Genomic DNA, 15,704 nt, shown 5'->3' on the forward strand with positions numbered 1-15,704 from the left:
TCGTTTTCTCGGTACTGAGTTTTGGCGAGATTATACCTTGACTTCACCATACACTCGCCCTGTAAACTTACTCTCAACACAATGTTTTCACTGCAAATGTTTTGCAGGCAGACGCCAAGATACAAGAGAGTGACAAACAAGCACCTACCTGATCAAGATTAATTGATAGGAGCCATCTTTGCTTGTGAAGGTTCTCAGGGGCCGTTATATTGAGGGGCTCTGGTTTGCTCCACGCCTGCGCGGGACATTCTGGCAAAGGGACAGTCTCAATGGCTCCAAGTTGAGTTGAGTCCAGTACTTTTGAGTATTTATGAAGGTGACTTCCTGAAAACCACCAACAAAGAATATGGATGAAGAGGCTTATTCAGTTCTTACTTTCATGAGTAAGAATATTTTTCTTTTTAACAATACTGTTCAAATTTTGTATTTTGTGGGGAGAATAACCGTAAAAGGAAATAGTGGTTTCTTGTGACTCAAAACGTTGTTTTTAATAAGAATTACAATTTTCAATAAGTTCAAAGACTTTAAATAATCGGAAGCAAGCAACAAACACAACAAAGGCAATTTTAATTAGGAAATATTTTCACTAGGGCCGTCGTTATCGCTACTCATGCTTCTAAAGATAGCATGACGGAAACGAAGGCTCGTATATAAACTGACGCTAAAATGGCCATGCATTATGTTTATACTCTAAGTGTTTTATCACTCTCACCGTCCATTCTTTCAGGTACTGATTCGGAGGGTTTGGGAGGGCCGCTGTCTAGATCTTTTAGTATGGGAGATAATATTTTGTTTGAAGTGAAGTCCAACAGCAGGTCCAAAAGCCAAAAACAATCTGTCGACAAAAAAGGAAAAACAGTAAGCACATACCTTTGGCTGTCATTCAAATATGCAACCACGTGTTTCATGTTGTATAAGGTTATGATGTAACCTGCTATATAAGGTCTTGATGACCGGACGCGCGTCGGTCCACACTACGTAAACCACGCTAAAATCGACATTGGCAGCCACACAATTACTCCAATTCCACCTAAAGGTTATTCAGGGCTTGGACTAGGGGCCTTCGAATTGCAATTCCAGCGCTTTAATCCGTCGGCAACGCTGCCTCTTACATACATGTATACAGTGGAACCCCAAACGGCTTAAAAAACAAACAAACAAACAAAAAATGGCCGAATCAACGGGGTGGCCGTATTACCGGGGCAGGGTCACGTTTCCGTTATGGCACATGCACTATATATTGCATTCGCACTTCTTGAATGACAACTATTCTCTTTAATAACCAGCCGGAATGTAGATATTGCGTACAATAGCTGTAAAAACTACTTGAAACTTTCCTTCAGAACATAGAACACTCTTAAATATCGGTTATTAAACCGTCAGAAATGCATTTTAGCCTAAAAACAAAGCAAGAACAGCTTTAGCCCACTTGGTCAATCAAAATGACATGTCACAGGCATTTTGATTTTCTAAATTTCGAATAAGTGGCTGTATTAAATGGGGTGAAATGATAAAAGATTCCATTTTTTGTGTTTTTAAAAACCTGGCCGTTAACCGTATTAAAGAGGTTTTTTTTTTAAATAAGAAAATCTCTTTTTTCTTCTCGGGCTGCCGCCCTCGTTTCGCGCGTCTCGCGGCTTTGCCGCTCCCGCGCGCGTGCATTGCTCTCACTAAATTTGAAGAAAAAGAGAGACTGCTCGCAGTCTAGAAAATGTATGGCCTTTTCGCCGGGCCGTAGTTCGCTGCCTTCAGCGTTCCTGGAACCAATTATGTTCAAGGGATGCACTACAATAATACATCCTTTCTATGGAGGAAGGATTCCAATACCTTTTTCCATGTGTGCATTGTCCAGGCAGTTGGAGTCACCATACAATGCGAGCCTGCCACTCGAGGGTCCTGGTACCTGATAAAGACCCAAGATCGCCACATCTTCTTCGGTCTTAGTCTCCCCCGTCACAACCTCGTTTCCCTGATGATTTAGCTTCTGTTTTATCACCAGGCCTTCGGATGGAAACGAGGCTAAGCTTGTTCCGGACGAGTACAAGACTACAGAAAACAATTAGAAAGCAAAGTGTTTAAAACGTACACAATCTGTTGAAATCTGTAATGTAGCTCAGCTGAATTTAAGAATTTCAATCTTCAGCTATAGCGGACGAAAGAACTGCGAATGCTGGTAGTTTTGCTGATAGAAATAAACCAGAAAAACGACAACAAAAGACAAGCATTTGTTACCATTAAGACAGCTGAGTCTGACAAAACTTGAACTAAGAAGAACTAAAATTTTAGACAAAAGCTATCTCTAACAAACTTTAAAAAAAAAAAAAATAAAGAAGACTTAAAACTGAGACTGAAACAAACACACACTTAGTTAATCATAACGACATAAATGTGATGTAATTTTAACATCTAGCTTACTCCGCCGACGAGATAATACGGTAAAACTATCTAGTCGACTCTTTCTGTTACTTTTAGTAATAAAAAACAAACTTCGTTTACGTACTGGTGAATGCAAGCATTCACGGAAGTTAGCTCATCAAGTACCATAATTATTCTTCCACATTATATTTTCTTTTCCTTCTTATCAATTCAAACATTCCAACGCCAAGAAAGTACTAACGTGTAGTGTGTTTTGTGTGTTTCATTTTTGTTTTTGTTCTGAACGTCACTGTCTGGGGTGACAAAAGGTTGAGTAAACTAAGGGCCTGTTCACATGGAAGTGGGGGACCCCGGGGTAGGTGAGGTAACTTATGGCGGGTCAACCCGCCTATCACGTAAACGCGATCAAATTAAAATGAGAGTTTATATGGACAGGCGGGTTACCTCACACACCTGCGGTCCCCTACCTCCATGTAAACAGGCCCTTAGAAAGGTTAACATTAACGCAAACAACGAATGCTTTGCTAAACCTTAGTCTCACCTTTATTCTCGCCGATTGTAAACTCTCCTTCATACACCTGGTCACTGAAAGCTATCTTCCAGTGAGAGAGAAGTGAGTTGATCGCTGGAACATTGGCTCCGCCCGTATCAGGCATCCACCACTGTCTCGTATTTTCGTCATAAAACTTGATCTTCCTCATAACCGGGACATTGAACCAGTCGCCCACCACGATAACTGATAAGCCTTTCTCTTCAACGTCTTCCCTTAGTTTGGTGATCTCTTCGGCAAAGTATTCTTCTTCGCTGTCTACAAGAAGTAACGTACCTAAGAGAAAACAACACGAAACGTTACAATCAGATAAGCTTAGGGACTGATGCCAGCGATTTTTAACGGCGAATAAACGCAGAATCCAAAGAAAGAGTAATAGGAATGGACCGTATAAAGAACGTGAGGACACTAAAGAGCTAAAAGGTCATTGACTCACAGAAATTGTGTGCCATAGGGCAATATGATACTTCAGTCAGTCAGTAGCAAACAGTAATTTGCCAGTGCACAAAAATTGAAATAGCGTTAAAGCCAGGCGCACTCAGTGTTTTATTGGCATAACAACAGACACAGCATCGGAGTCAGCACGTGAATACAACTTTTTGTAGCATATAACATTACTGTCAGATAATAATCAATTGTATTCTATACTACGTAACGACAGTTGCTTATTTTACGTCACTGCGTGACACTTACTTACAGATTGCATAGATAATATAGCTCACGCGCTGATTTAAGGAAACAAAGAACAATTTTGGCTTGATTTCGAGCTACGCATTACAATAACGTTTAGCGAGCCAAGAATTAACCGCAGCACTATAGTATTTCTTTTTTGTGAAAGTATGTCACTGATGTATTAAGGGCTGTAGTTTAGAACGGAAAAGACACTGAGGGTGTAACATTGAACGCACCTTGAGAGAGAATAAACGCATGTAGTGGAATTGAAAGATACAGTCCTTGATTGTAAACCAGCGCCGGGAAATATTCCCGAACAATAATTACACCAAGTTAAGTAGAATGAAAAAGACCTCGTTGACTACCGTTAGGTAGATCAGAAACACTCTACACGCTCACAGCGACATGCATTTTTTACTAAATGTTTACTAGATGATCCATAAGTCATTGCATTCGAGCATTATATACAGTCTTTGTATACGCGCCAACTGATTTATAAGATGCGAAGCGTTACAAATTTTAGAGCCTGAAAAAAGAAAGAAAATGGCTTCTTACTGTATTTTGTGGCATCAAAGCACGTGAACGGCGAACCGAGAACTTCCACAAAATACCCGGCATTCCTGAGGTGCATGTACATATCCTTGAAGTTGGTGTGAATGTGATCACCATTCCTGAAAGTAAAGTTCAACAATTATACCAGCTGATTGGCAATACCTCCCACTTAAGCTCCCTGTCTTCGCTAGAAAACAAAGCTAATCGTAACTTACCAGTCTAAGGGGTCGTTCCTCATCTTCAAATTGTCCCGCGGGAAATATCCGGAAGGATAGCGAAGGTTGTGATATTGATCCCATAACAGTCGCTTGCTGCAAGGATTAAATGGGTAAGAGTCTGATGAGAATGGTCAAAATACAAATACAAAATGAAATAGAAATTCAGTAACAACGCAAAACTCTGCCCAGTAATCGCCCCTGACCTGCGGTCCAACGGGTCAGGGAATGGTTATTCCAACGCGATTTCTGTAACGGAGCGAAGCTGCGCCGCGACGATCTCTTGATTGGAGAGTCACATATCGGATAGGTTCTGTGTTCGGACCGTAGCGGAAGTAGTCTGCTACACAGTCGTTTTTTAGTATCGTCACGCAACGCTGGGGACGTTTCGTGACGACACTGAAAACAACTGAGTAGCAGACTATAGCGGAATTGAATAAGTAGGAAAGATGGGATGTTAGCACTATAACGGATAGCTTTTAGTGTCGGCACGAAAAGCTATCCAGTGATAGTGTGAACATAGCAAAAGACACGCAAGTGCAAAATTACCTATTTTATTGACCGAATGCGCAAACAGCATTACAAACCTTCTAGGTGGTGTGGGTATCACTTTGACACGAACGGGAAGTTTGATGGTAGATCTTCTTGGCTCAATCTCCGATTCCTGCAGGTCAGAAGTAACAGTTATATAGTTAGAGATAAGTTAACACTGGACCAGAATGCTTTACGCTTTAGCAGAGTATAAAAACATGACACATGCACGATATGACCTCTTGACGCTTCTAATTTCAGCAGTTACCCTTACAGTAAGGTTTGTATAACTTGCATGAGAATGTGAACCATACGAGACGGCTTAACCAAGAATTTCACAGAAACGGTATGCTGTGAACTCTTTCTTAGAAGGAAACCATCGATGCCGGTCGACCGTCTCAAAAAAGGTGTCCTTCGTATGGACAGTCAAGTGTCTTCCTGCATAGGTATCGCATATCCCAGTTTCCTTTTTTCTTTTATTTTCATTTATTACTTATCTGTTTATTCATTTACTCAGGCTGATGCAATTTTTTGTTGTTGTTTCCATGATGTTTTGGTTGCTAGCGATATCTTTTGTAAGAATTTGGTAGTCGTACGAAAATTCTTCTTAACCTTATAGGTTTTCGTCTACAAACTTTCTCTCATCGTTCCAATTCTTGTTACGTATCAATTTATTTTGTTTATTTTGTTTGTCATGGGGAAATAAAGAAATCCAATCCTTCCCTACGCTCTCCAACTACTTGTGTACTGTTTCAGTATGATAGTTGAGCCCGAACAAATATAGTTAAGAGCTCAAACTGTAAAATGCTAGCAGGAAGAGGAACAAGGTCCTACCACAAATTTAAAATAGTGATTATGCTACAGCACAGTTTTGAAACCATCACCCATACCTGCGGCGGGGAAACCACGGTGAGTGACACGTGACCTTGTGCAATGCCTTCCCATGATTCAGCTTTTTGCGCAGGCGTGATGATAACAGCCAGATATCCAGACCACGGCCACAGAACAGATGAATAAGAAAAGGCAACCTTAAGGCAAGGAAAAGGCAGATAAAAGTAAGTGAACAATCACTGTACGTCATGCTATTCTGGTAAATGAAAGCTGAACAAATGTATTACAGCTTCAGATCATTTCTTGAAGCAATTCAATTTTGCTCGTGAAAGCCTTCTTATGTACAAGGGTAATGTCCACGGTTGAAAATTAGGAGAAACGGTATTTAAAATGTGAATTTCCGCTGTTTCAAACTTCATCGCTATCATTCCTTTTTTTTTTAATTTGTCAACTGTAGTGACTTTTTCTGTAATTGATTCCTTAAGGACCGTATCCAAGTTTAGAAAAATAAAAATAAAATCGTCGTCTTGTTTTAGCGTCCTCCATAAAACAAGAAATTACAAAATTTCACGTCGTAATCGTTCTGTTACGGCAGTGAAATGCATTGTTGTTGTTTTGGTAATGAACAACAATAAAACAAAAACAGGTTCTACGAGCAAAACAACTCTGCACGTGCATCACACTTTTTAGGAACTTGCACATTTCTTTGCCGTTCTCTAAACAACTAAAATGTAAAATGTCTTTATTCCGGCCAACGTTTTATGGTAGACGTGCACAGACGAAGCGAGTTTTCCTTCCTCTTTCTGAACACGGACATTATAACTAAGAAATCAATTAAGAACTATGTTGGTGTGCTTCGTCTTGGAATATTATTATGAAACAAGCCAAGATAGCGACACACATTAAGACCTTGCTTTGTGCAGCCATGAAAGCAAAAAAGGCAATCGAAGGGTGCCTTCTTGACCTTAAAGCAGGATGAGCTGCAAAAGAGGTTTCTCCTAGTAATGTTCTCACTCATTAATATTTACTAAAGAAAATAGTTAATACAAGAGAAAATAATGTTAAATGAGAAAATTCTCCATTTTGAATCATTAATTTCTCCTTCTAAAGTCAATTTGTGTGGGAAATAATATCAAATATTCGACACACAGTTTTCTATCACAAGATCATACACTTCGAAGCTAGTCAGAAGTTCTCCCCTACGTGTTGTGTATTCAACTTCTTCTCAGCGAATCACTTTGTCTCCATGTTTTATATAACTAGACGATTAAAAGGGAATCGTTTGACAGGAACTACTATGAATATTTTTACCTGTATGTAGTCTCCATTTTGAGACGGATAGGGATGCCATGTTGGCTGTAAATAGGAAGAACAGTTAAGTTAATTTTCAGATTACGTTTGCATTAAATATTCCGAACAAAAGCATTGTACGGCAGCTCTGGTCTTCTCTGATTATGGTTACAGGACTCTGTCTTAGTTTGTAAACATATCGTTAATGATACATTTGTTAGATTTTTTTCTTTGAGGGGAGGGGGGGGGGGATTGGAAGGGATATTTATCGGAGCGTAGACAGTTCCTCTGTTCGATTTCAAAATACAACAACAGCGTGTCAGAAGCTGCAGGTGCCATTTACCTCACGATTTCCACGTGACAACTGTAGTTTCCCCTTTAAAGCAATTTTCCATCGAATTCGAACAAAGAAACCGTTTTGGGGGCGAATTTGGATTCAGCTCCCTAAGCAACCTCGTAATAGGCAATAAAAAGGGCGATAGTATCCGATAGGTACCACAGTGCAATTCGACAAAACTCGGTACCAAGTCTCACTCTCGACTTCAAAGTGACCAAAAATGCACGTACCACTACGTTTCGGGTAATGTAGGAGATGCTCTTAAGGTGTTCCTTCATTGGTCGCAGAAAGCAACAACACATCATTGTTTATTATCATTTCCCATTGTTTCTCGGTTAGGGTATCGAACCAATTGGCTTTTAGGGTTAGGGGAGCTGCTACATGACTGTAAGTTTCTGCTGAATCAGGATAAAAGAGTGGAGGCTTTGTTTAGGAGAAACGTAACTTACATGTCCTTCGATGTGCCCAGTGACTCCCATTCCATTCAAAATAGTGATCTGATTAAAGAAACGATCACGCAGTCGTTAAGGAATCCTTTCAAAATCGCGTAAGTTACAAAACAAACGTTGCATGAGCAAGACAATGAATAAGACACACAGCTTATAGTTAATACGAATCTTGATTATCGCACCTTAAGCATATTAAGTGGAAAAAAGGTTTCGTTATTCGCTGTTGTTGTTTCTCACGAAATTCATGGCGCACATGTTAATCAAAACAGTCATCCTAAAACTGCTGATAGTGATGGTGATTATGACAACAATGTACGACCAGGCGACAAAAATTTCCTGATGACGTTGAAGATTTTGCGTTTGCGGATTGAATACAGTCTTCCTTTGAACTCTCTGTCTTGACGCCAACTGCCTCGCTTTCACGAAGCCACATGGCCTTGCTGTCATGAATCAGTGATGTTGCTGCGCACATGTCTCTCGAGTTTATGACAGGCCGTTTGATAAGTAATTCAAAACAAGCCATTATGTCAAAACAGACTTACATTTACAGTGGTTGGCATTCCACTATAGTAGATGGGCTGTGTGCAGTATGGCCACATGTAAGGACACTCGGTTAAATCTATGTACGCAGGACTCAAACTGCCAAGAAACAAGACACACACAAAAATATTTCAGTCTATGCTCTAGGGAATACATCTACAGAAAGTTATCCTGTTTTGCAAGTGGTTAATTGTTTTGGAAACTAAGGAAGTCTAGTCAGTAACAGATTTAAGTAAAAGATTGTAAGAATTGGGAGTTGGGAGTGGATTCATTTTGATTTACAAACATATGTTGTAGGCGAAAAGGACTGTTCTTTTGTCTCTTAGCCCTTATTGTTCATAGAAGACAAAGTAAATAATAGTTTGACATGCAGGGTTCTATCTAGGGTATTTCAGGGGTAGGGTAGTAGTTGGGAGTGGATTCATTTTGATTTACAAACATATGTTGTAGGCAAAAAGGACTGTTCCTTTGTCTCTTAGCCCTTATTGTTCATAGAAGACAAAGTAAATAATAGTTTGACATGCAGGGTTCTATCTAGGGTATTTCAGGGGTAGAAGCTTCCCCCGCCCCCCTGTACACACTGTAACATTTCTCAAAATTGTGTCTCAAAATGCACCAGATTGCATCTCTGCACATATTGATTTCAAAAACTTCCGGGGGGTATGCCCCCGGACCATCCTAAGAAGCTCGTGGCCTTCGGCCACTAGGGACTTCTCTCCCAAACGATAAATCCTAGATAGAGCCAATTAATGTATACATTAAGAGGCGACCATAAGTAGGGTTTCGACTGTACACTCAAACTGACAGTCAATACCTTGCTTGAGGTTTGTAGTTGCTGAGAATCTGATATGCTTTGATGAGGTCAAGTTTGCCATGACCTGAAATAAAACAAAAACAGTCTGATAGGAAAAAACTTCCCACTCACAGTTAATAATTCAACGAGTGTTCAAGAGCAGGAAAACCGTTTGTTATAACGGCGATACCTTACAAACATGTATATCCGTATCAGGGCAATATTTCATATATTTTATTATAGCAAGAGAGACAATGCATTTGTTACCCTACGTGTTCCATATAGGGGTTTCTTAACATTAACATTTGGGTATCATTTAAGGTAAATACATTGTTTACAGTGGAAGTGCACTATACTCAAATAGTCACCAAAAAACAATTTAAAGGTAACATAGCTAAAAACCCCAACATGCAAGAGGTAAATATCTTTCTATTTATACATGTATGACCGAGGAGGTAAAGACAGGAAAATCGAGAAACAAATCCGGCTAGCGGTCAGGGTGGGACAGGAATCCGGGACCCGCCATATTGCGAGTCTAACGTGGTGAGCTCACAGCTGCCTCCCTGCTCATTTATTGTAAGCCACATGCGCATGTCAGAAAACATTCCATCTTTCACCTCTCAAAAATATTCTGTGAAAGAATAAAAAGCTTCTCTTCTTATAAGAATGATTATCAGGGCTCGAAAAAACTTGAATTCCAGCTTGTCCTTTGGGCAACCAACTCTCACATTTCGCTTGCCTGGGGACACTTCTTGCTCATCTTAGTTAATGATTTAGTTAGAAGATGACTAGCTTGGACTGTTGCCCATTGCGCAGGTGAGCTTTATAGTTATCTGCCCAGCAAGAAAATCAAACTGTCCCAGACTGCTGGACGGGACTTGTTTCCAGCCCTGAACATGGAAAGGCAATTTGCTTTTTAAAGACAAAATACATGCAAGTCAAGAAGAAAATATGCACCTTGTTCAAAGATGTTAAACCCTAGAAGGCGGCGAGCTGAAGCCATCAGAGCTTGTTTGACACTGGCCGGATTCACAGCATTTCCACGATGCTGAACAGCACTAGGGACAACATGAAAAAAAAATTGAACTCCTTTTTGTTCTAAAAATGATTTTACACTAGTAAAGGTTATGCCGACTGAGAAATTCAGAGGCTTTTTCGCTTTTCGTCAAGGAAATAATTAGGTCAAGACGTTTCTTCTTTGCCCCAGTAGTAACCTTTACAATGGAGTTTATCATTTTCCTTGAGTTTAAATGCCGTTTACTGTCACTGGGTATGTCCACCATAAGAGACCTTACGATCGGCAGTTCCCGCAAACCGCGAACGTCAAGAAGTCACGTGACTAGTGCCTGCTGTCAGGTTTGTGGTTTGCGATTCACGTTCGTACGGCTAGACCACGCTCTAAAGGCAGGTGATTTACCCCAAGGTTTTTTGCATCCTACAACATCACAATCCCACATTTGAGAGAAAACACTACTTTTAGAACTCTTTTGGTTATCAGTTATGGAATTTTTTCTTCGAAACGCAATTTTTAAAGACAATTTCTCCGCTGAAATAAAAGTGAACGAATGAATGAATACAAACATGGAAGCCGCGAGATACCACCTGGGAATCTTAAGTCCCAAATATGGGCAGGCGAGTAACGTTGAACCGCATATCGCACGCCGTGGTTTGCTGTTTGCAGTAAGATGGCCAAACCTCGATCTTAAGGTCTTTACTATTGTGAAAACCAGCCGGAACACGAGCAAATGACGTCATTATTCCACTGTCGGAGCAGAATCTTGCACAATTATGTCCTGCTTATTCCGCAGAACTGGAATAGCAGGTCACTCGAACGGATGTTCTGGATTATTCTATGTATTCCTCTTCTAGAATCGAGCATTAAAGGTCAATCGAATGCATCCTAAATCACACTATGCTTCCCTTAAAAGTCAATGATCAGCTCCCAGACCTTCAAATTATTCGCGTTAAAACACGTTTTTCTTCTTCAGAGAAACTTTTCAAACTGACTTTTCGTATTTCCTATATTCTGAAGCTATTTCTACATCTCCAGCAGGTATTAGCTGAATGTGCAAAGCTGTGGTACAGTAAGTGTCACCAATTCAAGAAACTTGTTGAATCACTCCAAAAAATAACCCTGACCCTCAGAACATGCAAGTAAGTGCTAAAGAATCAAGACTGATGTCTACCTCAATAAAAGAGAAACTGCACCAGCAACAACAGGGGACGCGACACTGGTACCAGACAGTGAACGACAGCCACCCCTGAAAACAGATTTATTAAAACAATGAGTGGATGAAATATTTACCAAGCACATACTTGAATTACGAACACAGTGCTTACTCAAGTGTTGTCTAGATACGCTCAACTGCTACTAGCCTTCCACGCAGACGTTCTTGGGTTCACCACGCGTTCCTGCCCCACGAAGGTCGTTCGTTTGGGAGGATTGCGTAACGAGCCAAAAGAACGTCTGCGGGGGAGGTTTAATTGCTACCCGCTGTTCAGGAAATGAGTCCATGCTCCTCCTCTGATAAGCTAAAATGTCTCTTTAATATCCGGGAGGAACAAGACCGGACGTGAGAGAGCGGCGGAAATTGAACCTATTGTTTAGACTTTTTCAAAAAAACAAACAAACAAAAACAGAAAACAGAAACTGATCATACTTGAGACTTGATCCTCGTACTCCAGAACCATAAGTAACAATGTCTGGTTTGACTCGGCCATATCCATTAGGAAGCTCCTACAAAATGGCAAAACAGAAAAAGATCTTAAGGTGAATGCCTTATGGGGGTATCAGCTCAAAACAATACATGTACTTAAAATGTGAACAAGTCTCTGCTTCTTGCTTCAAATGTAAATTGACGTCATCTTTACAGAATTTTATCCCAAGTGAAAGTGTAATGACTTTGAGTTGAGTTAATATTAATTTTAATTTGGATTAATAATTCAAATTAAATTAACTCATCTCATTTTTTGAGAATAACATGAAATGTGAATAACACAGGGAACAAAGCATGCACTGCAGTCAACATAATTTGCCGTAACATAAAGGGTCAACCCTAATGATAAACTCGTTTACATCCGTTACTGAAATTTCTCGGCAAGCAGTAAGGCCCTATTTTCTAGCTGTCACTTGTTTCAGCCCATGGAGCAGACAAGTGAAAACTGGAACTACAACTGCATTCACATAGTTGTTACAGACTGATAGAAAAAATTCTTGAGGCAGTTTTTACCCATGTAGTCATTCCTCTGGAAGAAAATCTTGCAATGTGATCTTCAAAGTTGATTCCTCCAACACCGATGACATCCATCTGATCAGCAGGATTATTCAGAGTTCTTCAAAGTGGAAAAGCAACAAATTAAAAGACCAGATGATGGCCACTACATGCACACTGTTCAGAATTTGTTGTTATTTTTGTCAGAACAATGAACCCTTGAAAGCGCCTACGTGTAACTTTTGAGTCGTGGATGGAAGCCTAACTATTATGCTGTAAATATCCAAATGAATTAATTTTGATGGCACTTTCACATAGTACTGTTTGTTTTTCAGGCTTAATTCAAAACTTAATTTGGAATTTTCGCGTCGCAAATTCACCTTAACTGATTCTGGATGTAAATAAACTGTATGGCTCATGTACACATATCCTTGTGACAGTAAGGAAAAAGGTGTGATAATGTTTTCGTGTCTTGGTGTAAAAAAAAATTGTTTATTATACATGCAGGCTTGGTTTATTTTTTGTCTTTCAACATAATAAATCCTTTGTCAATGTTTTGCAGTATCCCTTAGGCCCAGTTCAAACGTCACAATTCACATGTCAGATGTGCCAAACTGGATCCTAATGAGGGAAATCTGACGTTCTTGTTCATTGGCATTAGATTCAGAAAAATGTGAAATGGGAGTTATGTACTGGGCCTTACGTATACAGTGTAAGTTTACATTGGGGGTATGGAACAATGTCTAATGAAATTTGTAATAGAAATACAATCATGTTAAGTTCATCAAATGCAGTACACTGCTGTTTTCTTACCCATAGAGGGGGCCATCATTGCCAATAGCAGAAACCATAACCACACCATTGGCAGTAAGCTCCCACACCTGACAATCAAAAAGCAAAACAACAATAATTATTAAATACATTTATTTTATAAATACTGTAACAATCAGGGTGAGCCAAAACCTCTGTCCGATTGTCCAGGACAGGTAGAAATTTAGTTCAGACATGCAAACCTTATGACTTGTCCGTGGGAAAAGAACATTTTTAATTAGAAAAAATACAGAAACATTTGAAAATTGACTTCAAATTACAGTAGAACACAAGTAAAATTTATCTTAGTCATAAAAGCAATCCTCATACTTGACAAAATAAGGGTATCCTTTTAACTTTGCTCTACTGGGGCCATTTTATTTGTTTTTGTGAGTTCCATTTGGCTTAGGAACCTGACAAAACTTTTTGCACAAGAACTCTTGCATTTTGGACAACAAATTTAATATAGTGCTTCTCCGAAGAACAAGTGAAAAAAAAAGGAAATTTTCTCTTACTCTGTAATAATACATGTACAACTGGGCCAAGTTGTTTGTAGTTCTTATAAATAGGAGATATGAGTTGTTGTGAGTAGTATAGGAAATGATTCCTTCTGGCTCACTTTAACATTTTTTTCTGGCTCAACTCACAAAGTCGCTCCTCTTGTTCTCTCATTCACTCGTTTCTCTCGTTTCGCTCGTTTCACTCGCTTACTCGCTTACTCGCTCATTCGCTCTCAAGTAGTCGCTCTTTTGTTCGAAGAGCCAGAAAAAAATGTTAAAGTGATCCAGAAGTAATCATTTCCTATACTACACTGTAGTAAAAAATTGATAATTAAAAAAATAAAATAATTAATAATATAAGATATGTCTAAATCATCTACAAATAAACAACTTATGAGTTTGTCTTTGGACGAATTAAAAAAGATTTTATCACAAGACAAACAAAAAGTTAGAAAAGATTATAAGGATTTGAAAAAAAAGATGAAAGTAATTGCTGAAATAAAGAAAGTGAGAAATATTGGAAATAAAATTAAACAAGGTAAAATTATACCAAAAGTTAAACCAAAAAAGATAAAATCATTTGAGGAGTATTTTGAGGAATGTATAAAAAATAAAAAAATTTCACAAGATACCCCACCTTACTTACGAAAAGCTCTTGAGAGAGCTATGAAGGAGCATGAAGAAGGAATTGAAGTTGAAAAATCATCTTTAGACGAATTTGCTAAAAAATATATTATAAAAGGAAAACCGGGTTATTTGCCGAAACATTTTTTTGAACAATATTATTATACTATTAAAAAATTTATTAAAAATCATCGTAATACTAAATTAAGGTTTGTTTTAGTTTGTATGATGGAAAAGAAAGAAAAAATATCAAAAGATAGTGATAAATTTATGTATATTCAAGATAAATCATATTTTAATTCTAGTACTTTTAATAATTTTAAATCAAGTGATGAAAAAGTTATATTAAGAAGTACTTATAAAGAGATTAGTGAAAATATAGCTATTTATCAACAAAATGGTAGTGGGTGGTATTTTAAAGAAATTGTACAATTAGAAATTCATACAACAGAATTAAAACCAATGAAAGGTTCTTCTTATACTCCTCTTCCAGATTGGATTACGAGAAAAAAAGCAATTGTTAATATTATTAATAAAGATAATAAATGTTTTATTTGGTCAGTACTTCGTTATCTTTATCCAAGAGAAAAGAATGATTGTAGATTTACAGATTTGAAAAAGTATGAGAATGATCTTAATACTAAAGGAATAACATTTCCAATGAAAGTAAAAGACATTAACAAATTTGAAAAACTTAATCCAAATCTTCCAGGAGTAAATGTTTTTTCAAATGATGAATATACTATTTATCCTTTGAGAATGACTGAGAAAGATTGTAAAAATACTATTGATTTATTTTTGTATGAAGAAGATGGTAAATTTCATTATTCATTAATTAAAAACTTTTCCCGTCTTGTACGTAGTCAAATTACTTCAAGAACAAATGAACCAATTAATATTTGTAAGAGATGTCTTTGTCATTTTACAAAACCAGAATTATTAGATAAACACATCAAATATTGTTCTAGTAATAAAACATCATTTGTAAAAATGCCAGGTCCAAAAACATATTTGCATTTTACTAATTATGATAAACAACTTCCCATTCCTTTTGTTGTATATGCAGATTTTGAATGTTTTACTATGCCTATGAATAGCTGTTCTCCCAATCCTAAAGATTCTTACAACTATAACTATCAAAAACATGAACCATCAGGATTTTGTTTTTATGTAAAGGGTGTTGTAAATAAAAGAATTAAACCAATCATTTATACAAAACAATCAGATGATGAAGATATTGCTAAAATATTTGTAGAAAAACTTACAGAAATTACTAAAGGAATATATGAAGATTTTTATTGTAAACCAAAACCTTTAGTAATGAGTAAAAAAAATATTGAAGATTTTAATAATGCGGTTAATTGTCATATTTGTGGTGGTGAATTAGGTTGTGATAGAGTTAGAGATCATTGTCATTTTACA

The 15,704-nt window shown here is 37.9% G+C and overlaps 1 protein-coding gene across 3 annotated transcripts in view; it reads right to left on the bottom strand.

The window, feature by feature from the left end:
* Positions 1–15,704, bottom strand: part of LOC140928050 (membrane-bound transcription factor site-1 protease-like) — a 51,428-nt gene that overhangs the window by 1,530 nt on the left and 34,194 nt on the right. For 2 of the 3 annotated variants that reach the window (XM_073377774.1, XM_073377776.1), the window contains 17 exons: positions 13,162–13,229; positions 12,367–12,469; positions 11,797–11,873; positions 11,323–11,397; positions 10,094–10,194; positions 9,158–9,221; positions 8,346–8,442; positions 7,804–7,851; positions 7,039–7,083; positions 5,787–5,924; positions 4,953–5,029; positions 4,366–4,461; positions 4,154–4,269; positions 2,918–3,202; positions 1,828–2,046; positions 713–835; positions 149–324 (listed from right to left, as the gene is read on the bottom strand). In XM_073377774.1, coding sequence (XP_073233875.1) covers positions 149–324; positions 713–835; positions 1,828–2,046; positions 2,918–3,202; positions 4,154–4,269; positions 4,366–4,461; positions 4,953–5,029; positions 5,787–5,924; positions 7,039–7,083; positions 7,804–7,851; positions 8,346–8,442; positions 9,158–9,221; positions 10,094–10,194; positions 11,323–11,397; positions 11,797–11,873; positions 12,367–12,469; positions 13,162–13,229 — 1,908 coding nt within the window. The remainder of the gene's footprint in view (positions 1–148; positions 325–712; positions 836–1,827; positions 2,047–2,917; positions 3,203–4,153; positions 4,270–4,365; positions 4,462–4,952; positions 5,030–5,786; positions 5,925–7,038; positions 7,084–7,803; positions 7,852–8,345; positions 8,443–9,157; positions 9,222–10,093; positions 10,195–11,322; positions 11,398–11,796; positions 11,874–12,366; positions 12,470–13,161; positions 13,230–15,704) is intronic. The other variant, XM_073377775.1, reaches the window with a different exon arrangement.

This window comes from Porites lutea, chromosome 2 (assembly GCF_958299795.1).
Source record: "Porites lutea chromosome 2, jaPorLute2.1, whole genome shotgun sequence".
Taxonomy (NCBI): domain Eukaryota; kingdom Metazoa; phylum Cnidaria; class Anthozoa; order Scleractinia; family Poritidae; genus Porites; species Porites lutea.